General features: G+C 39.7%; 1 protein-coding gene across 1 annotated transcript; it reads right to left on the bottom strand.

Moving 5' to 3' along the window:
• Positions 1–7,271: 7,271 nt before the first annotated feature.
• NMBR (neuromedin B receptor) lies at positions 7,272–22,925 on the bottom strand. The gene is made up of 3 exons (XM_009896395.2): positions 22,510–22,925; positions 10,023–10,371; positions 7,272–7,673 (listed from the first exon to the last, which is right to left on the bottom strand). The coding sequence occupies exons 1-3, from the start codon at positions 22,923–22,925 to the stop codon at positions 7,272–7,274; spliced, it is 1,167 nt and encodes a 388-aa protein (XP_009894697.2).
• Between the last annotated feature and the right edge of the window lie 804 nt (positions 22,926–23,729).

The following is a 23,729-nucleotide window of genomic DNA, read 5'->3' on the forward strand; positions in this document are numbered from 1 at the left end:
CAGGCTTATTACAATGAAGAGTTGCCAACATATTCTCAGCATGAAAAATAAAGCTCTTAAGATTTAATTTTTAGCAGCCTTTCTCTAAGAGCAAAATTTAATTAGAACCTAATTATACTGAAATTGAAGTAACTGCTGAGGTAGTGCAATGAATACTCGGTCCCATATGGTCTGATTTATAACCTACAAGCACTTTGAAGAGCTATCTCATTGTCCTCTTTATATTCATATGCATTTCCTACTGATATCAATAGGCTACATTGCATAGATTTGAGAACATTTTAAAATAAAGTCATACAAGAATATATTTTGCTATATATTTACACATCCAGGAATAAAAATGCATAAATTCATGTTAAATGTCAGGACTCTAAAGCTTCTATTAGAGAGGTAAAGAGGAAAGTTAATGAATCTCTAAGAAACATCAGTATTACCTTAATTCTTTAGTACAGAAAAGCCTTCCTAAACTGGATTACAGTTTCCTATTTTGCACCCACTTATACCAATGTAAGTCCAAAATAATATTTCTGAAATAATGATTTGGAACACAAGCCCTGTGAGGAGAGACTGAGGGAGCTGGGGTTGCTTAGCCTGGAGAAGAGGAGGCTCAGGGGTGACCTTATTGCCCACTACAACTACCTGAAGGGAGGTTGTAGACAGGCGGAGGCTGGTCTCCTCTCCCAGGCAACCAGCACCAGAACAAGAGGACACAGTCTCAAGCTGCACCAGGGGATGTTTAGGCTGGATGTCAGGAGGAAGTTCTACACAGAGAGAGTGATTGCCCATTGGAATGGGCTGCCCGGGGAGGTGGTGGAGTCGCCATCATTGGAGATGTTCAGGAGGAGACTTGATAGGGTGCTTGGTTTAGATGATTAGATGGGTTGGATAATAGGTTGGACACAATGATCCTGAAGGTCCCTTCCAACCTGGTCTATTCTATTCTATTCTATTCTATTCTATTCTATTCTATTCTATTCTATTCTATTCTATTCTGTTCTGTTCTGTTCTGTTCCATTCTATTCTATTCTATTCTATTCTATTCTATTCTATTCTATTCTAGTTATTCCAGACTTAAAATGAGGTCTAATAAACATCTCTATGCTCTGCATCAACCTGTAACATAAAAGTTTATAAAAACAAACAAGCAAAAGAACAACCAAAAAAAAAAGCAAGCAAAAATAATCACCCAGAAGTATTTTGCCCATCTATTTTCTTATCCACCATCACTTTTCTCTCAGAGAATCCCTGAGACTTTCAAAGGCTTGTATATGTGAGTACTAGGTCATTACAGGGCAAGATCTTAAACTGGCACACATCTTCACGCACTTGCTATGTAAGGGACAACATAATGTATAAGACAATGGAGGGTGAAAAAAACAGCTGGCCTGCAGAAATAGTCCTTCTTGACTCATGGTCTAAATAGTTTTTTCATCAAATTACAAGTCAGAAGTAGATTCAAATCTTTTAAGGTCCAACAGGAAATATTAATGACTAAATGGCAATTAGTTATTTGCATGTTTAGCAATTCCTACAAGATAATTTTACTGTAGACTTCATCTAGTTTGTTAAGCTCAAGCTATTTTCTCCAGTGATCATTTTGTATTTTCAAAATGGTTTCTATAAGACAGCAACCTACATTTTAAAAAAGAGTTTTCTATCTGACCAACATGATGACCAGGTTTTGCAGACTAGCCAGATGACATTTAGTGTACTAAATAACTGTATCGTTAAGACCAAAGTCTTTTTTGTAACAGAAAGCTCCTCTTACTTCCTCTTATTTTCTTACATGCAAGAGGCTTAAAAATATATCTGGGGTTTTTTTCCTGCTTTCTCCAGTTACACAGTCTGATGGCAGATCTGGCAATACCATGGGAAACAGCAACAGTTCTGCTTATTGGCAGATACATGTCACTGAGTGCTGTTACTACATGTAACTTCTCAGATCACATTTGAATCCACAACCCAAGCACTGCCGCAGAAAACTAATGGGTATCTAAAGATGAGGCAGGACCTCCTAAGTAACCATCACTGCAGCATTCACTGCTTGAATGCACACTATTGAAAGGTAGAAATCTCTGTAGAAATGTGCTTTCTTTTTAACCCTATTCAGGCTGCTACTGACATTATAAGTTCATCATAAAACATCTTCACATCTTTGAAAGAGTTGAAAGTTGGTTAACTTCTGCACATGTACTTGCCTATTTGGCAATATTGTAAGATGTGATCATCAGCACACTGGCCCTCCTGTACTTACTGTGTAAAGGACCATTTCCTCTCCTCCACACGTAGCCTCTGTTCTCTATTGCATTTGCAGGCAAAAGAGCCAAACCGTGAATTTGCATCTGCTCAGGTTTTAATAGTATTATTCAGAAATAATGTGTTTATTAGCTGCTTTTCTGGTCAGGCACTAGTAAATCCTGTCCAGGTACAAGCTGATTTGAAGCTTTGATGTTTAATTAAAATGCGTTCTTTAGGCCATTGCTAGTATTGGCCAGCACGCTGGAAAATGCAGCCTGACTTCTTGTGATACAAACTGTAAGGGGGACCCAGATACTCTGTTTCAATAAAGGCTAAGCCCACAAAAACACTCTTGCTCTGTAAACTTCCAACAGAACGTTCAAGAAAAGTATTGTGAAAAGTCATTATGTAAAGATATCCAGAATCAGGAAATGCTGGATTTACAGGGACCCTTGCTATCTTGCACCTTGCACCTGCCCTGTGCAATGAATGAAGAGAAGTCCTGTAGCAGTGGAAGAGTGTGTGATCCTAGAATGACAAACTCAATGATGCCTCACTCAAAATAGAAGTGAGAAGCACCAGTGATTTTAGCTTTTCCTTCTTTGTCAGTGCACCGGTTCAGCAGCTGAGCCAGTGCAACACAGATAAAATGTTGAACTGAGGCACCAGGAGTTCACACAGGTCATGGCGGGTGCTAAGGTGGTTTAAAACAGTGTCACTCCTTCACTGAGCAGAGCACCACTACAGTCCCTGGACTTTCTTCACTGAATCTGTCAGAAAGTGGTAACAAGGAAACATGGTGAATACACCTGCCTTTGCCAAAAGAGGAAATTAAATCAAATGCCATTTAGAAATGAGAGAAGCAGTTATCTGAGGATGGTGAACAGTAAAAGCTGTATTTGCTGTTGCTGGCATTCTCTCCTACGGATGTTTCCCCTGCTGCTGATAGCTCCATTCTCCACAGATACAGGATGAGAGAGGTTGCTGTAGACTCACAAGCCCACCCAAAGATATGCTGTGTTTTTCTGAAATGTGTGCACTGCTACAGAAATTAGGTAACTCTGTTCTCAGATTGGCAAAGCTGATGGAAGCTTGGCAGCATTTATTTTCAGATATTGGGACGCTTGAAGGGTACACTGTCATTTTAGAACAGGCAATGCTTTTAGATCCTATTGATTTTATTTCATTGTCTTGAGATCGTCTATCCTTATCTCTAAGTATAACTCCATACTCTCTCATCTCATAAAACACACGCACTCCAAGGCTACACATAACTTAAGGCTGGAATGCACTCCCCAGCACAACCTGGACAAAGCACCGAAAAAGGCCAAGAGACAGTACATGCCATTGGGAATAGTGCTCCATCAACAATCATCAATGGCAATTGGGCAACAACTAGTTGTCAGGATCAGGTGTTGCAAAGAGCTTCAGCAAGAGGAGACAAATCTTGGGATATGCTTACATGTTTCATGTAAGCCTGGGGTTTGCAGTGAGAGGGATGCCATCGCAACACATGAAGACACAAGGGACTCCCAGGCATTGATCTCGCTATAGTACCTGAAAAACTGGCATGATGTAGTTTACATATTTCCTTTGTTTCTTTGACTGCAAGTAGAAAAAACAATTACTGTCTATAATGCATTTTACAATCATTTTTTTTAATTGTTAGCAAGCAGCATTGTCTGAAAATAGCAGCAAACACACAGTTATACTTTTATACAATGTGTACAAAAGCATAGTAACAGACACTTCTAAAATGTGCATATCAGGTAAGTCATACACCTCATCAAGCTCCAGACAGATTAATTAATGCCCCCACACCATGCTACAAGAATTTGACAGGCAGCATATACAATTTAGGTTTTGAGTATTAGGCCTGTGAAATAATGAAACAAAACTGATTTCCTGACAAGAAGGAGCCTGGGAATGTTTTCCTCACAGAAGAGAAAAAGAACAGGCTGTAGCTTGCAGTTCTGCCAGAAGGCAGATTCATGCTTTCTACACCACATGTATCAGTTTAAGAGACTGAGGGAAGAATATTAATCAAACACAAGCATCAGATCTACTATAAATTAGATTATTATTTTGCCAGTAGGGCACCTGTATCATCTGGTAATGTCTATATCAGACAAATGCGTTTGGGAAATAAAAATTACTATGGATATAGAAATTCTATGAAATGTTATGCTGTGTAGAGAGATTGCCAAACAAAATAAAGAGCAGGGAACCAGGAAAAAAATGCAGAAATGAAAGGGAAACAATCACAGTCAATCACCATCAAGAACTGAGAAAGGAAGACTTTAAGTTTTTGTGTTTGTGGGTGTTAAAAAATCCATGAGTAAAAGTGATTCAAGGCTGATCAGAAGAGCGGGATCCAAAACTTTGGTTGGCATTCAGGGAGAGTTAAAAGCATAAAATTAAGGAGGAGTTCTGAGAACCATGTGGGCTCACACAGAATTAAGAGAGAGAAGAGGCAAAATGGAGAAAAAAAGATGGATGAGGCAGTGTTAGGAAGCTATGGATAACAACATCCTAAACCATTACAGATAGATTTACAAGTTCATGTCATTCTATTCCTTTATTTAAAATCTTCCAAGGAGCCACTGTAGTATTCCGTAGGAACACTGCAGACAGCTAAGGAAAGCAGTATGGAGCTGGTCTACACTGACTTTCATAAGTTTTCTCTTTTGAATGCTGCATACAACTTCATTATGTAACAGACATTCAGACTTTCAGTCTGCTACTTTCCCTGCTGACTGCTAACAGTTAGGGACTTTTTTCAGGTAATTAGCTAAAATAATTTACAAATTACTTCAATATACTTTCTTGTTGCTTTAAAAATTGGGCTAAGGGTGTAGTTACCCTTTAAGATAGGAGAATTGGGAGAGAAAATTTGAACTTCAGCTAGTTCCACAGAGGGTCAAATAGAACTAAAAGAGCAAGTGCATTAATAAGGACAAAAGGAACTTTAAGTTGTTACACTGCATTAGAATATCAGCTTTTGAAATTATAAAACTAGCAACTTATTGTGAAATCCAATCTATATTTCTAGTGCACTTGCTGCTATTCACCTCTGAGAAGTCACTGCAGAAGTGCAGGCTATAATGTTGTGACAGCGACAGACATGTTCTGGAGTAGTTCCACTGAATCTGAAAGAAAAAGCTGTCTAAAATCTGGCTCACCAACTGGCCATAAAAACCCTACTTCCACAAGATGCCATTGTCTGCCATTATTGCCCATTGTCCTAAAAAGGATGCTGAGCATCTTCTCTCTGGAGCTCAGGGAAACAGACAATGCCACAGTTAAACTCTCACCTGGCTTAGGGAATGGTTATTACTCTGACAGTATATAGCTGTATAAGGGGGAGATCAACTCCAACTCCATCAGCTCTTTCAACAAGAGCTGGTGCAACCCTGAGACCTTTTCTGGGTAGCCTTACTTGAGGTTTTGCAGCAATAAGATTCAGTCATTTTGTCTGTTTGACTATTTGTGTTGACATGTGATCTGATTTTTTAAAAAGGGGGGGGGGGGGGGAAAGGAAAAAGGAAACTAATTTAAAAAAAAAATAAATAAATGAGGGGGTTTCAAGTTAAATTGTTTGTTTTCTTGTGATCTGTAGGGCAGCTTTTCAAGCCTTGCATAAGGTATCCCCAGCAGAGGAGTGTGAATGAAAAGAGAAGGCAGTAAGCCCTCCTAGAAAATTGTTCTGGACAGGATGGTAATTGATAACTACAACCTCACCCACTATTCCCTGCCGTTTTAACCCCACCTCTGCACTGACCATGTACCCTGAAGATGTCCTCCTGGGAATACTGACAAAGAACTCTGCATAGTCCATAGCACTGGAATGACTCACAAAAAACACTTGAAATTTCTTCTTTTAGACAGCCAAGCTAGGATTTGCAGAAGTGCATTGACTGATTACACATGAGGGCCTTCAGGAAAATAAAAAGTGTCTTCTAAAGATGAGCTTTTCAGCAGTAGCTAAGTTTAGACTAGTAAACAGTGCTTGGAAGGGGAGTAGATCTAGACAGTTTGGAGCTGGTGCTGAGCAACCAATGCCAACTCTCCATGTTTCACTATTTGGGATTTATTTCAGGAAAGAACTTGCCTGGTTCCACAGGCCGGATGATCACTAGTGATCAGAGTATGGTAGGTGTTTTCCTGCAGGACATCCTCCAGTTTGGTTTTGTCTGGTATCAGTTTGGATTCTGAAGTCCAAGACTGCTCTGAGCTGAATGAAGTCTTGCCACAGACCCTTTCTGAAAAAGCCACTAAGAAATTTATGTCTTTGAACATTCAGCCATCCCATTAAGTTCAGTGTTTTTCTTAGCCGTGTACCCTTGTCAGCAACTGTTAGTGTTAGCAAATACAAAACATGTAAACACTGAACCAATGCTGTCACAGACAACAAATCAGAGAAATAGGCTTTCAGACACTGAGTTTCAGAAGCAAAGACAATACCCAAAAAAGTAAATTTTCATCATGTCTGCCAAATTGTAAACAGAAGGCAGATTTAAATGAGGTAAAGGTCTGGCACTCAATATTTAAGTCTCTTTTTTTCTGAAAAAAGAATCTATGCATTGCAGTGGCTCCTTAACTGGGTCCAAAAAATGCCTACCATTATTAAAGAACAGCATAGATAAAATCATGCAAAAACTTTTAGAGTAAGACATATGCTAGGTCAATATTCAGCTAAAAATACATATTCTTCAGATATGAAAATCTGCATTTTTTAAAGCCATATTAGGTCAGCTACACTAATATTGACATCATTATTTTGCTTTCTTACATGTTAAACATTAGCATTTCCTTTAAAGTACAATATGAAAACAGTCAGTTTTGTCTTCTCAATAAAATGTTCTCCCCACTTCTACCTAAAATTAATAATAGGCCAATAGATTGGCCAGACTTTAACAGATTCTCTGTTCTGAGGACTCAGATGGTCTATGCATATGAGAGACAAAAATGAGTTACAAACTGCAAAGAAAGAGTTCAAATTTGTTCTGCAGTCAAAAATCACACCTCTTAAATCATAATGACACTTCTTGTTTCAAGCTGTGCCCATTCAGTTGTGTCATGCTAGTCATTGTGTTCCTGGTATTGCTTTTCAGGGAAGCCATTTGAATGGCAGAAGAGTTGCGCAAGTAGCTGGCAGATCTCGCTCGATGAACTTTCCTCCTGCAGTGAAGCTGGTTGTTGAAATGTCTTCTAAAACTCTCACTAAGAAAGTACAGTGCAAATGGGTTGACACAAGAGTTGCAGAAGCTCAGCACTCGGGCCACTAAAGTAACAATCATATGTCCTGTTGATGGATCAATCTTACTGTAATTAAAAGACCGGTACATGTATAGCACGTGGTTGGGAAACCAGCAGAGAGCAAAGAAGCCGACAAATACTAGAACAATTTTTGCCAGGCGTTTCCGAGTTTCCATCTAAAAAGATGAAGAAAACCCAAATGAACAACAATGAACAGAATTACTCCACAAAACAGATGTAATTAATATATGCAGCACTTTACTTTGCATTAGCTTGAACAGCTGTCATAAGTAAGGCCAGTAAAAATGCATCCTTCAGGAGCTGAATTACTTTTTCTGCCTCATTTACTTTCTTTTCCCACTTTCAGTCTACTTCCAGTGAAAGATCCTAGCTGTTTGCAGTTACAGAAGTTTTCTCTTTGTGATATATGCAGCAAGAGTGATTCATGACCCAAGTGAATGTTGGCTTTTAGCCTGAAAGCACACATCAAAGGATGTCACGAAACAACCTTTTCTGATGAGATCTCAGTGCTTGGCTTGAAGTTTAACTTCAGTTAGAAAGATATTTAGAAACAGTTGACTTTCAAATCTAGAGACATTTTGAGTGAAATGTAAAGACACAGCTAGGGCATTAGCTATAGCTAACATCCCATCATTTTGCCCAAAATGCCTCACTCTCACACATCTCTCCTAGAGAAATCACTAAAACTGCATTGCACAGTATGGAGCATCTTAATTCCACAGGGTGAAAGGTTACATCTTCAATAATGACATTAAAGAAATACACTTTAATTGCAGTACTAAAGTGTAACAGATTACAATGTAGATATCGAGAGTGACCAAAATTGACAGAAGCCTACTTGAGTGGTCCTAAACTGAGACAGGAAGAGAAACTAGCCAGAGAGAAGGCCCAAAAGGGAGGCAGAAACTTTCTGCATCCTCCTTTCAAAAGGCTTATCATGTGTATTAGGTACCAAAATTTTGCAAAGGCAGGAAAATTTCCTGACTTTGCTCAGTTTTCTGAGAAAAGTAGGAAGTTAATTTATTGTAACAGGGTTTCAAAATCTGTGAAATCGATCTGTAAGTAGTTTTCTTGACTCTATCTAGACCAGATACAGTGAGAAATTCACAATAGATAGGAAAACTCTAACATTCCAGTTTGGTAGGATTTGCACTCAGATTGCAGAGGCAGACTAAAGAGTGCAAAGGCACAGTGTGAATATTAGGCTGTTGCACTATGGCCTAAAGAAAGATCAGTTGATGGCAATAGTATGAATTCACGTCCTCTTGCTCTGAGATATGTAAGCACATTGGAATTTTCCATTCTTCTGAACCTCACAGATTAAAAAAAAAAAGGCAAAAAAAAAATAAAAAAATCAACCACCAACAAAAACCACACAGAAAGAAAAAGAAAACACTATGTAGAATGAAAAAATATGTTCTTACTTTGAACATACGTGTGAGTTCAGAAATGCAATGTAAATTAAATATTGTTTCCATCCTGAGGGTTCAGCCAAAAGGCTCTCTATATTTCACAGGAAAAATGAAAAAATACATGAAGTGCTAATATTTATGCATTTTTTACAAGAAACAGGCTACAGTAGAAATGAAATGCTGAGCAAAAAGGACATGAGGGAATGTGTCTTTCTTTTTGAAAGAATATGCATCACATATATCCAAGGAGGGTTTATAAGCATTTTCTGCAATACTGGCAGACAAAAGGCTTCCAAATTGTTTTAAGGAGCATACATATCTTTCTCTATCAATACTAATGCTTTTGTAAAGCATTTGAGGCACTTGCATTGCAAAAGCTGTCATTCGTGTACGTAAGTGTCCCTGCTCATGAACAGCTTGTTGCTATCTTTGCTGCTTCCTGTGCCTCACAGGGACGCTGGCATTGTCCAGCATTACAAGTGCTTTCTCTTAAAAGAATACAGAACCTAAAGCAAAAGTTTTATAGCATTTATAATAGAAAAAGTATTAGAAAAGTGCAAGATCAGGATGATATTTGAGAAAGCCAAAGAACAATCAGTTCCTGCTCTGTGTTCATTATCTTCAGCACTCCTTAGTTTGAGAACCTTAGATCCCCTGAGATATTTTTTTTCCCTGTGTAGGTCAGGTTTTTTCATTTCTAAGCACAAAGAAACTAGAGACAATTCTCAAAAACTTATTTTAAGAGTTCTTCTCCAAATGTCTCTCTACAGAAACAGGTGAAACCACTAGCACTAACTGCAAAAACATTGTTCCTCAGTAAGAACACAGGAACAATTACAATAACACATACAAACACATACACCGATCCCATTTCATGTTAGGAATATGCATTGGCAGCACTGAATTAGTATTTTTCCTTGTTCATATTCTTTTACATACTGGGCTTAATACCAAGTAATTGTGAAAACAAGAGAAATTGTACTAATTCTTTGTGAAACTGAATAATTCAGATGTTAAAGTTCCTGTACTTTCACTTGCAAGTGCATACAGAACACAGACCTTTCATCAGGATGCACAAAGCAAATTGCTTACCTGTCTTTTGCAATGCTCACTGTACTCTCCAGGAATGTTGTGAGCACTTTTTATTAAACTCTTTGCGATATGATAGTAATAGATACTAATTATGGCAAGAGGGATAAGGAAATACACAAGGAAAATCAGCACAGAATGGATCTTCGGGTGCACATCATCTGTCATGGGGTATGGTATGCATGCTGTGAAAGTGGCATTATCTGCATCACTGATGTAGGCCAGCTCAGAGAACACTGCTTCAGGAACTGCTAGAAGCATGGAGACTACCCAGATGGCAATGGCTTTAAGACAGGTCCACAGCACTGCACTGGAGGTCTGGATGTCCATGGGATTTACAATTGCTTTATACCTGAAATTGATCAAAACAGAGATGAAAATTAAAAGGGAGCTTTTCAAATACAACATGTGATACACAAGGCCACTTCGTACCTCTGATTAAAATAATGTCATATTTTGTTCTTATTTGAAATGTCAAGTGATTTGTAATCTTTCCTAAATTTGCATTCTCTAAATCTCTATCTTCATCTGTATATACCCATCAGAGGTGGCAAAAGGAGCCCTGGATACATCCTGTGGCTCTGGTGCCCATTCTGTGCCGGCCTGGTGAAAGCACAGAAGCAACCCTGGCTTCAATCTTTCTTTCTCCAAATCCCCACAGCAAACTACTGAACGGACATCCTGCCTCCTTACTTCCACCTCATTCTTGTGCCCCCACATACATACTAGCCTATTTCCTTTCTCAGCTCCCACAGCCCAGGATTTCTTCCTGCCTGTCACCAGAGCTTTCCCACTGTCAAACTCCACTAGCCCCTCTGGGACCATGGGGTAATAATCATCATTAACCACTTCTAGCCAGACCACTAAAAACCTGTGGCTGTGTCAGCTCTTGCCTTTCCACCTCAGCACCTTTCTATGCACAGAGATACTGTCCTGACTGTACTGTCCTGATTTGGAACATCCACATCTTCATAAATCAGTCAAGAATGGCTCCATGTGGCCTGTGAAGAAGAATTAAGCTCTTAAATAAAGTGAACATTGCTGCATCAAGATTTGGAAGATGCTGCTTTATACCATATTTTAGGAAACTTTCTCATAACATGTGATTATATATAAACCTTTGCACAACTGATGATTTCATAAACAATATAATGACAACAGTGTGGTGGTTTGAAAGGAAAGGCTCTGCTTTCCCTCCCCCACTGAGAAAGAGACCACGGCTAAACCCAGTCGGAGAAATGAGAGTATATTTTACAAGGAAACAGATTAGATGTAACACAACAAATACAGGTATTTTACAATATATACAGGAATATACAGCAAATGAACTCAACCAGAAACCAGACCCCCCACAGAGGGGCTTCCCCCTGTGCCCCCTTCACCCCCCTACCTCCCTTCTCTCCCAAAGAGGTAGAAGACGAGAAAAGAGGGGTTAGCACAGCAGACAGAGGCCTATGCACAGGGAGTTAGTTTCTTATCTCTTGGCAAGAAGCCCAGAAGCAGATCCAGCCGAGAGGGACAGCGAAGAAAGGAGGACTGAGAGAAAGTTCCAGCCACGCTGGGACTAACCTCACCTCCCACCTTAACTTGGCCAATGAAATTCGTTTAGAATACCAAAATATTTTATAAACATTTAGCCAGTGTGCCCCTTTCTTAAAGGCACAGCCTCAAATGGTCACAAACAGGAAGAATTGCAGAGAATGGAAATAACACACTGCAGCAAAGCAAAATAGATGAATAGATGTAGCCTCTGGTTAGGAGTTCTTTTATTAAAACCAAAAATATTACAAAAGGTAATAGAAAGTGAAACTTTCCACAAGAAAAGCTCAGTTTTAAATGGTCAGATATACTTTAAGAAAAATATTTCAAGGATACTTTAATGTTTTAGTTTGATTTTTAATTTATTTGGATTCCACCACCACCCCACCCCCACCCCCCCCGCCAAATGTAAGTAAATCCTGGTTTCAATCTTTTTATTAAAAGCTGAACATAAAACATTTCCGTTTGTCTAACTTGTAGTAATTTGGAAGCTTGCATTATGTGATGGGGATTTTTTGCTTCTTCAGTTTTTTCTTTCTACTTTTGATTTGATTTAAGATTTGGGGCAGGGAGGTGTGTCTGAAATTGCAGAGGTTTTGAGAAACAGAAAGATTGTTTTCTTTAATATTTAAAGCAATGTTTAATAGCAAGAAGGGAGTCAGGAGATATTCATACTCCAGGTACATAACTGTATTTATCTTAAGGTTTTTGCTAGTCAGCAGAGATGTCTTTTCAATGGCTGATTTGGGTTATAGATGTATTAACTCACCTGCTGAGGTGCTTGTTTTTCTCTGTTAGTGTGGTAGTTTTAGTCTATGCCTTTAAAAATTTTCCAGAGATCTTGAACAGAAAGTAGTGAAATGTAAATAAATCACTCTTGGGTGTAAAAAGAAAATAATGATAGCTCTATACAATCCCATTGGAGAGTTACCTACCGTAAGAATTAGTTTGGTAAACAATATTTCTCTTTTCATTTCTTTGGCTCTCCTGGCTTACTGACCTTGACTGCATTGCTTTTGTTGTGACTGGTATTAACGACAGCTTTCCTCTGCCTTCTTTTCTCTTGTCCCGTTGTGTACAAGGCGGGTAGGGAAGGAGGCAGGGAAGCAGAAGCTGTTGCAGCTCCCTTGGTCTTTGGCCAAGGGGGTTCTTGTGCTGTTTATTAATTGTAAATACCTATAAATGTTGTAAATACTGTATATTTTGTACATATTTTTTGCATTTCATTGTAGATTGTAGTTTTGCTTGTGAATGCAGCTTTCATTTGCTTCCAGCTGAGCTGGTCTGGGAAATTGAATGCTGGGGGGGTGGGGGGGCAGAATTTTCAACTCACCACAGTTAGCTATACAATGAGCTTAGAGTGAGAAGAACTGTAATTTAGGTGTCTCTACTGGGTGATAAAGCTCCTTATCTATGCATGTAGATACATGTACCTGCATATACAAAGAGAAATATATATCGGTACCAGCAGGTTTCGACATACATACCAAGGGTTAGGTTATGGCTAAATATAACACAGATGCTGAAGGAAATGCTGATAAATTCAACTGTGATCACAAACACTCTTTACAGCTGATTTGCGGGTCCTGGCAGGTACTGCATAGACTCTCAACACCTTGAGCAGGTGTTTGAGGAACTGAGGATAAAAGCTATACCTTCATACAGCAACTCTGAGTTGACTGGCAACAAACAGTGCAACAAGCCATGCCATGAAAATGTGGAACAGAGCATTGTCTTGGTACCCTAGCAATCTTCCTTCAGAGAATATTTGAGTCAAAATATGCCTCAGAGTCCTCTTTCTCAGGACTGTAATAATTTGTATTATCACTAAATAATTAAAAATAATTGTTATCTATGTTCATACCCTCTCTGACTTGAGAGAGAAGATTTTTTACTCTGTCTTAACCCACACGGTGGAGTAGAAAATAAAATTCAGTAAACTGCCTCTGTTAATTTATATTTACCATTTCTTTTAACACACAGTGAGAAACTCCCTAGACACCTAGGTGTAAAGAAATCCTTTATAGGATATGAAGGTTGCAGGCTTCTGTACAAATAATGAATGCTCCCCAGTACAAATTCTGACCTTATTATTCAATAATTTCCTTCCTATTGCTGTCTGCCTTGATTTCATTACATAAAGACAGATCTATTTATTTTCATTCAGATAAGGTGACGTCAAATCCTTACATCTGCTCATTTCTTTAAGACCTCACATTGCTGGGGAAGATCTGGTTTGGGGACTTCAGAGGGGTGGGTATGCAGATGACATTGGATAAAAATTATGGTGTTTACTGCAGATGTGGGGTTTTTCCTCTCTTTTCCCATTGCAGTGCTTCAAACTGTTTTGACCACAATCCCATGACCCAAGAAAATGATCATGCTGAGATTAATTCTTTTAGCAGAATTTGGTCTCTTTGATATTTAGAAGGTAGACTTTTTCAGAAGCCTTTACATTAGCAGAAGATATGGCACATATTTATGCCTTGGCATATACTGCTACTTCAACAAATAGCATGTTTTCCCCTGAGCCACAACTGACTCGAAGATGGATGGCGCTGGATGGCACTGGAGCAGAAGGTCTTTTTCCACAAAAACAGCTCTGTTCAGAACAACAACAAGAAAATTCTTTAATCCTATCACATTCTGCTTGCTACTTTAGCTGACTACAAGATGGCACTCTTCTGCCTAGGACTCAGCCCTGCACAGTACTTGGTGCCAACAGGAACAAAAAGGTCTGAAGTGCTTTAAAAAAATTAAGTCTGTCATCTTGTTTACAGCTCTGAAAAGATAAGGAGTAGAAAGAGACAGGTTACAAATAAAATGAAATTTAAACTAAGTGGAATTTAAAATGTTCTCAAAGTGAACACCAAGTGTCCTCCTCTGTATAAAACAAGTGTAAGGCTAAAATATACCACCAACCATTCAAGTCACAAACTATTTATTTTCTATCAATAAGACAACACTGGTAAATCAGAGTAAGGGTGCAAATTATTTAGTCACATTAATAAACAAAATCCATCTTTTCTTTTACTTCATTGATGAAAAAAAGTAAATTACAGGTTGCCAGGAAGTTCAGGAAATAATTAACAATATGCATTTGATGCTTTCATGTAAATTCTGCCTTCCTATATCCTCTATCATTATCACTGATGACAAAGGCAACCCGACTCAGGAAATATTTTTTTAAGTTTCATTTCTTTGGAGCTATGGCTTCTGCCAAGAGACACAAGCACAAACTTGCCCATTCTGCAAGGGGTGGATAGGAGGAAAGTCAGCACCTAGGCTAGAGATTAGGCACTGCAATGTGTAGCTTAGACAAGCTGTTTGGTTTTGTCCCCTAGCACTCTGCTCTCCATTTAGTCATACTACTTCTTCCTCGATATAATACTATGGCAAGAAAAAAAAATCACACCTAACTTTCTCTTATTCTTTCTGAGTTTAAATTCTGAATCTTGGAGTTTCAAAGGAGTTTGAGGAAACAGAAACGTTTCCTCAAAAGGGCTTGATCCAAACCCTGTTAATATCGCCCCCTGGTTTTAGACTAAAGAGAGATGCATGCTTATCTGCTTATCCACCAGATGCTTACTTCATGTCTCCCAGCAATGATATCCATACATATCTGAATGGAAAACACCTCATAAAATTGTCACTGCTGGAGCAGAAGGTCAATGAAAATATCAGTTACAGACACTTAAGTGCCTGGAAGCAGAAAACCAAAGACAAAAAAAAACTGTTCAGTGCAGAAAACACAATTATTAAGTACAATGCTATGTGGCCAGATCATTTCTAGAAATGTTACAAGCCAGGATGAATTAAATAACCAACCTCCATGTATTTGGAATAGACTTAGATTTTACCATTTGAGAATCTAGACCATAAATCTCTAATTTCTGAATTCAAAATGCTGCAACAGACAACAAAGCAGGTTTCCCCTTACCTTCCACAATTCCATGAACTAGTAGGAACTTACTTGCTATTTATAGTCATACTGTCAAATGGTTGTATTTCAGCATGGATCTAGAAGTTATGAGAGGAGGCACATGTTTAGACATAAGGATTGTGATTGCATGTGCCTTGTTTCAATAAGAACATATATTAAAATAATAAAAAAACCAACACTTTAGCAACAGGACTATATACTCAGGAAGAATGGTTCTGTAGCAAAACCCATATGAGAAATACACCAATTCTATAATCAAATTACTTTAAATTGAGGATTCAATGAAAGTATCCCTATTGGGAAGGACATTTGAGAGTTCCACCATTCTGCACATACATAAAACATATATATTATTTATTCTCTAATAAGTTTATCATCACATGTGAAATCTTTTTTCCTAGAGAAGGCATTGGTAGAGTATATTTTATCTCTGACATAATATCTGAGGACTTGCTAAATATAAACTTAAGGATTCCAGGAGTTCAATTTGGATAAACCCATTGCAATGTAATACAGGCAAGCAAATAAGATAAATGTACAGAGATTTATGTTCAGGATTGCTTGGTAAGAATTCAGTCAGATCTGCTGTATTCCAGCTTGCTTTTTTTTTCTGGAAAAAAAAAATAATAATAAAGCACCATAGGATTTAACTGAACTGATAAAAGAAACAAGAGGAATGTTTTTCTAACAGTTTCTCAGGGTTTAGTCTGAAGCCTAGAAAAGGCTACCAGACTCTGACATTTGCATTAATCAAAGCAAAGCTGGCTGCTGCCAACACCGCATTGATCACTGACTAGGATGAACACCACAGCCATTTCTCACTCTGCCATCCTCAGGACTAACCTGTTTTCATATGAGTTGAAGAGCATAGGACACATGCACACAGGCAGAAGTTTAACAGATGTGTGTGTCTATATGAAGTTTGAGGAAAATTTGCCACACATGGGAGGAAAATGTTATTTGCCGAGAAATCATTTTCATCCACACAGATGGTCACAAGAGGAACTTCTCCAGCAACTGATGTGAATTCCCTGACTTGACCAAACTTATCCTACAAAGGGTAACTCCCTAATCTACTCCAGTTGTACAATTCCTTCTTCAGTGTTACAGGGGGGAGGGCAGTCTGCCATCCATTTTCCTTTCTGGAATATTTTCCATCTGACTCCTTTTGGGTACATAGAATGGAGAGAAATAAATTAAAACTTTTGGGTGGTCACAGGTGAGAACAAGCTTGAAAAATCTGTCAAGTGTTTCATCAAAAGTAAACTGGCAAACTTTATTTTGTGAGTCTAGTTTGCATGTGTAAACTAAAGGGTGAGGTGGAAAAAAAAAACAATGTGAGAGACAAAGTTTGCCCAGCATCTCCTAAATCCTTTTTGCTTTGCCCATTGTTGCATAACTATAACCATATTGTTACAGCCTACAGTGACACATCTGGACCATCATGTGTTTTAATATACTTCAGCTAGTTATTCATTCAATATGTTTACCTCAAGAGTTACAGTTTCTAAGAGATAAACTCATAGATGTCATAGTTCTATTGGGTCCATATTATTTTGTTTTCCCATCTATGATAAACAGTTAAGGCACTGATTTTCTTTTATACAGATAGTATTTCACTTTACCTTTGATCATTTTTTCTCTATTCTTTTGTCAATTATAAGTCATTTTCAGGACATCACTTTAATACTACTTCTCTCACCAAGGCTCTTTAGTCTCCAAATGTCAAGTATTAGAGCTCAAAAGCAAATCATGTCAACTTTCCTGTGTCACTTGCTCTAAAACATAGAATAAGAAATCAGGATTTTGGAGGTCTTCAACCAGTATATTTCTGCCTGATTGAGCACCTAACATAACAAAAGAAGAAACTTCAAATAAATTCTGAAGAAGATGATGACTCCAAATGAATTTTTATTAAGAATTATTCTACTAATGAAAATTACAGAAGTAGAATAGAATAGAATAGAATAGAATAGAATAGAATAGAATAGAATAGAATAGAATAGACCGGGTTGGAAGAGACCTTCAAGATCATTGTGTCCAACCCCTCAACCAATCCAACCCACCTAAACAACTAACCCATGGCACCAAGCACCCCATCAAGTCTCTTCCTGAAAACCACCAATGACGGCAACTCCACCACCTCCCCAGGAAGCCCATTCCAATGGGCAATCACTCTCTCTGTATAGAACTTCTTCCTCACACCCAACCTAAACCTCTCCTGGCACAGCCTGAGACTGTGTCCTCTTGTTAGTTTTTAAAAGTAGTTACTAGGGTACCTTTTCACACTCCTGAAGGTCTTCAAAACATTGCCTGAGTTCCCTCAGAAGCAGGAGACAGAAGGCATGCAAACTGAGCCAGAATGGATTTTGTTATCAGTTGTAGCCAGAAGTCAACACATAGATATTAAACTTGCACGAAATGGTTTTGAGCCTCTTTGCACTTCTAAAAACAAAAATTGCAATGTTCCAAAATTAAAGCAAAAAAATAAAGATTATTGAACATCCCAAACATACATGACATACCCAAACAAACAAACAAAAATCAAATAGCACATAGTTCAGCTGTGCTGTTCAGATATATAGGATATATTTTTAGCATCTCAGATAGGAACTGTACTTAGTTATTTATGTATGAACATAGATTTTCAAACTTCTTTGTTACAAAGAGACAGGAAAGGAGTCATGGCCCTAATTAAAAACAAAAAAACAAAAGAACAAAAAAAAAAAAAAAACCTTGTTACCTGATTAATCAAATATGTGTCTCATCAAAGGTGTCTTTTTGTCACACTTGTTATGAAGAACACAAAGAAAAGTTACTTTGATTGCAGTAGGGCCAGCTGCTCCACTATTCAGCATCACTGTCTTTAGAGAGCAGCACAACTGCATTTGAGTTAACACCTTTAAACCCTTCATTAGAAAGAAAATTCAGTCTAGAAAAAGTAGCAGAATTAAACATAAAAATTAAACATAAATGGTAGCCAAGAGAAAAGGAAAGACCATATGGGACAAATATAATGTTGTTGTAAGGAGCTGCCATTTATTCCTTCAACCTCTATTCACCTCAGGTCTTTTGGCACTTTTGTGATACAATTGTTTTTTATCAGCATATACAACAATGCAATGATGGCTAGAGGTGTACACTGTCACATTCATTCTTGAGCTGCTGCCCACTGAGCTTCTCTAACTGCTTTTCTAGACTAAATTTTATGAGTCATCCAGCCTTCTAGCTTTGAAAGGCATCTTGGAAATATCTTTCTGTACTTGTGCTCTAGTTTACCCTAGAGTTCTTCCTGGGAACAAAACAGCCCTGAGAAGAGCATGAAGAACCCTCCATGGGCCTAGTTTGCACTCTGAGCTAACTGCATGGCCCACCAGAGATGTAAACTGAGAAAATGCTCCCTGAAGCAGTGAAAAAGTTAATGGGATAGTTCAATCAGGCATAGTTCAAGCTGGGTTCATCCCTAGTTTCTATATCACTTTTTGCAGTGAGGAGATGCTGACACAAGGTTTCCTTCTGTCATGATGCAGTCACTCTGGCTACGCTTCTCTCACCTCTTTATCCTGCTTATCCAAGACCACACCAAGAACTGAGACTTTCTCATCAACATCCAATAGCCCTGGCCAAAACTACACTCCATGGCCCTTGGAAAAGCAAGCTACACAGGAGACCCATTTTTATTTCCATCATGCACTAGTTCTGTAGGCATTTTCAGGGTGTGCTGATTGGTATTGGAGGTCATCTTCCCTATGGCCCCTCCAATTCCCTATTATACTTCTTTTTTAGTTTTTCACATTTTTGTCTCTCAGTCTCCATCCTCTTTCCCATTTATTACCCACTGTAATTATTAGGTTTTCTCTTTCTGTGACACCCACCCCCCACCCCACCCCCTCTGTTTTTTTCTTGGTTTTTTAAACCTGAGAAAGATTAAGATTTTAGAAGTGGTCTGATTTCTTCACAACAGAGTAAAATCAATAGGAGCAGTGGCTTTGAGAGGCATGTGTGTTGTCTCTCCACATCTCTGTCTTGGCAGTGACAGGAGACAGCTGGCTCAGCAGCAGTGATCCTGTGGTGCCTTTGGCACCCCAGAGGAGAGTGAAATCACACCCTCCTCTGATGCAAACACACTAGTGCCACTATTGCATTCATTCCTCTGCCACCATTCCCACCACTGTTGATGACCTCTCCACCCTGTTCTGCCCCAAAAGGTATGGGACTGCAGCAGAGAACCACTGTCCACACTCAGATGCCAGACTCACAAGAGCTCAAGTGTGAGGAGAACTGTTTGATGGGACCATCTGCTATTCCTGGGATGGGCACCCTTGGGTGGATCTGCTGCAATCTGTGAATTCAATCTGCAAATGTGCTCTAGGGAAATCTGGGAAGCATTGTTACAAATTACATACCACATTTGTGTACACACACAAAAAAAACCCCAAACCACAACAACAAAACAAAAACCAACCAACCAAACAAAAGAACCCACAAAACCAAACCCCAAATAACCTCAGTACTAGATAACTAAGGTTCCAGATAGAAGGTGCACATGTGTCACACTGAAAGCACTAGGGATGCTGAAGGGAATTCTGTGACCAAAAAAAATAAAAAGGTAACTTCAGAAAAGATATATATGCAATGAATACTATTTTTGCTTCCTTGTAGCTTCAGTTGGCAGGTAATGATCATTCAGACTTTATTGCTTCTGTACCTGCTCTTGTTAAATGTATCACATGCATGTAATTCACCATGCAGTATTTCCACATAAATAATAAGTGTTAATTACACTGTGGGAACCAAGACAACCTCCCTTACCCCAATTAAAAATATTTTTAAAGCTGTTCCTTAGTGTAACCAGTGCCTAGACTCCCATGCAGTCCTGGGACAACAGGGAGTTAACAGGAAAGGCTTTAATGATCATACAGTAGTCACAGAATCACAGAATATATCCGGCTGTGAGAGACCTCAAAGATCATCCAGTCCAATACATTATGTGTGAAATAAGCTGTCACTGAGAGATATTGTATACCACATATATACTGGAATATAATGGAACCTTTTTAGTGGCATCACTGCTTTCAAATTGCTAACATCCTATTCTAGATCTGCTTATATGGAGAAAATACTGCCCCTAGCCAGGCCTTGCCTCCTCATCCACAGATGTAGGATGCTGCCATCACTTCGGATCTGCTGACATAACTAGCCATAAGTGATCAAGTCATCATGACACACATTAGGATCTGGTTACAAATTAGTGTGGCAAAAACTCCTCCACACCAGTGCCTCCCTTTAGCTCAACAAAAGTGTCAAACAAAAAAAGTAGACTTTAGTCCAGTAAACTTCACTCAAGAGATGACTTGCACCCCTAGGAGACAAGACATTGGCCTCTGAAGTCAGTAGCTGTTCTTCTGACTGAAAAGTAAATGTTTTTCCTACTGAAAATGTAACTGCAGAGGTTAAAGAGAGAGTTGTTAAATTCTTAGTATAACCATTTCTGATATTTGTATATACTGTGAACTCCAAAATGCTGAAAGAACATATTTATACAAGCTTATATAGTCATAGTGCCCAATCTGTAGCTGTTTTCTATGATGTGTAATTCTAAATGCATACAGTGTAAACAGATTCAACATTGTTATTTCTTGAATCTTTAATGTTAATAAAAGAAGGGTATAAAATACAGGCAAAGCAAACAATGAATGCTCCAAAACTATATAAAAAGTAAACTAATGAATCCTTAAATATTAAATCACCAGCATTCCCTCACATGATAGTCCATTAGAAAGATGATCTCCTCTGAAAATAGCTTCTTCCCTTTTCAAATAAGATAACACAATCATACTTTTAAACAGTGGAAACAGAGCAGAAATAAAACCACAAGGTTTGCTTGGCTCTCCAAGGAGAGTTTCTGTCATACTCTTTAAATGAGATAATGAGGGGGTCACAGGTGTTCACTTTAAGGTATGTTTTGCAAGCTCTTCTTCAAAAATAGAATCAAATTTCCATTTGCATTACAAACACAGTCTATATATGCAAGCATTTAAGGTCCTGATTCAAACATCACTGAAATTGCTGACCACTGAAGACTACCCTTAGGCTTCACATCATATACAAATGTAATGCATTAGTTCTGCTTAAAATCCAGCATAAGGAAAAAGAGTAATTCCTATGGAGAAGGAACTAAGCATTAAAATTTCTGGGTAAAAATAAATAAATAAATGGAATTGCTTATCTAATAGGAGAAAAATACTTTTATTTAATTCAAGGTTGCAAATTACACTGCAAGATTTTGCCCTTTGGAGCCTGAGTCAAAGTCCAACATCCACCCTGTTGCTATAAATCCTTCAGCACTCATTTATAGTAACTGGGAGGAAAAACCTGGAGACTGGCTCTTTTTTCTCTTCCTAATCTGACAAGATTCTGTAAATTCAGAAGAAGCCAGAATTAACAGCCTGAACAAAAGTTTAAGACTAACAATTACAGCAGAACAGTTTGGCTCCTTTGAACTCCGAGTTCTGGCAGCTGCCTCTGGTAACCTGCTCTTCTGTGTCACACACATACACACACAAACATTTTCTATGCAGAAAGAAACTTATTGATTAACAGTATCTCTGTGCTTGACTTGGTTTGAGCTGCTCACTGCCTGTTGACATACCACTGTGCCTTGGCATGGGTGATATCTAGCATCTAAAAACTTCCCTAATTAATAACATTACAATACACGGGCTGCCCTGAGGTGCAGAAGAAAGGACTAAACCCAGCTCTTGCAGCTGACACCCTGGAAGCTGGAGGCCCAGGCGCATCCATTTACAATAAGCCTTGTAATTTGTTAGTACCAGATTTGCCATTGGTCAGTGAGGGAAAAAGAAGCATGAGCACCTCACAAATTGAAATGAGGGGATTGCAAATCAGTGATACCTTGTCAGAGAGATGCTTTACCTTCCATGCCAGCTCTGGCTAGTCTTAGCCCAAGCTGCAGAGAGCTGAGAAGGGGTAGCCCAGCTTTCCTACCTGTCAGCACTGAGGGCGGTGAGGGTAAAGACAGACACACCAACTGAGGTGAGCTGGATGGCAGGGATGAGCTTGCAGCCCACCTCCCCAAAGAGCCACTCCTCAGAGAAATACCGGGAGGCATCCACAGGCACACAGGTCACTAACAGCAGCAGGTCACCGGCAGCAAGGCTGGAGATGAAGATGTTGGGCACACTCCTCATGGCGCTGTTGGAGATGAAGATCTTCATGAGAGTGATGTTGCCCAGCAAGCCCACAGTGATGATGAGCAGATAAAGTGAAGGGATTACACAGCGGACGATGAACATGGCCATGCCCTGCTCTGGGGGCAGTAGGGCTGGGTCTGGCACCAACTGGGCGCTCCCATTTCCCCCGAGGGGCACTGCTGTGAACTCGGGAGGCAGTTCTGTCTCCATCTACCACCTTCGGGAGGACTGCAGGTCTCCAGTAAAAAGTGACAGTGAAAAGGAGACACTAGAAAGCTTCACCTCTCTGTAAGTCAGCTAACTTTCTTGCCCTTCCTCCTGCCTTTTTTCCTCCCTCTTTTTCTCTGCCGAGTTTCGTTCCCTCAGAAACGCAGATGAAGCACTGTTCGCCGGCGCAGGGGAGGGGCGCATGGATAAAAATCCCGCGCCGCTACCTTCCAGCGCTTTGCACAAGCCCTCTCCCGGCTGGGCAGGAGAGCATGATCCTGAGTCTCGGAGACAGTGAGCGCCACCAGGAGAGCAGCCTTCGGGGCTGAAGAGGGCCCGCAGCAGATACCCCGCGGAGGCCCGGGAATGGGCCCGCGGAGCCGCAGGCGCTGTCCAGCGGCCCCGGTGCTGCTCGCTCCGCGGAGCCAAAGCCGGGTCGAAGCACAGATCAAGACTGCTCCTTCCTCCGCAGCCTTTATTTATACCTGGCGCTGGGAGGAGCCGCCCCGCCTCTTCTCCGCCAAACGCCCCAGCCCCGAGACGGGTTTTGTGCGGCGGAACGACGTGGAGCCCGGAGCCGCCGCCGCACGGTGTCCCAGCGCCACGGGGACGGCTGTCGGGGAGCGAGGGACAGAGCGTGAGCGGCTTCTCTTTCAGCCGCTGTCCTCCGCACCGGAGAGCTGTCCGCCACCTCGGCGTCTTACCCAGGCGAAACCACCGCAGCGCTTTGAAATGCAGGGTGGTGGGGAGCGAGGAACTTGCAGATATTTTATTCCTATCATCCAGCTGTGGGTTCTGAATAGATCC

Source organism: Dryobates pubescens, chromosome 6 (genome assembly GCF_014839835.1).
Source record: "Dryobates pubescens isolate bDryPub1 chromosome 6, bDryPub1.pri, whole genome shotgun sequence".
Taxonomy (NCBI): domain Eukaryota; kingdom Metazoa; phylum Chordata; class Aves; order Piciformes; family Picidae; genus Dryobates; species Dryobates pubescens.

What these genes read in the sequence shown, in the direction of transcription:
- NMBR (XM_009896395.2), bottom strand. Translation starts at nt 22,925, where the DNA reads ATGGAGACAGAACTGCCTCCCGAGTTCACAGCAGTGCCCCTCGGGGGA. An exon ending in ACCGCCCTCAGTGCTGACAG is followed by an intron (nt 10,372 to 22,509) that starts GTAGGAAAGCTG and finishes GATCAATTTCAG; the next exon opens with GTATAAAGCAATTGTAAATC. An exon ending in GTGAGCATTGCAAAAGACAG is followed by an intron (nt 7,674 to 10,022) that starts GTAAGCAATTTG and finishes TCATCTTTTTAG; the next exon opens with ATGGAAACTCGGAAACGCCT.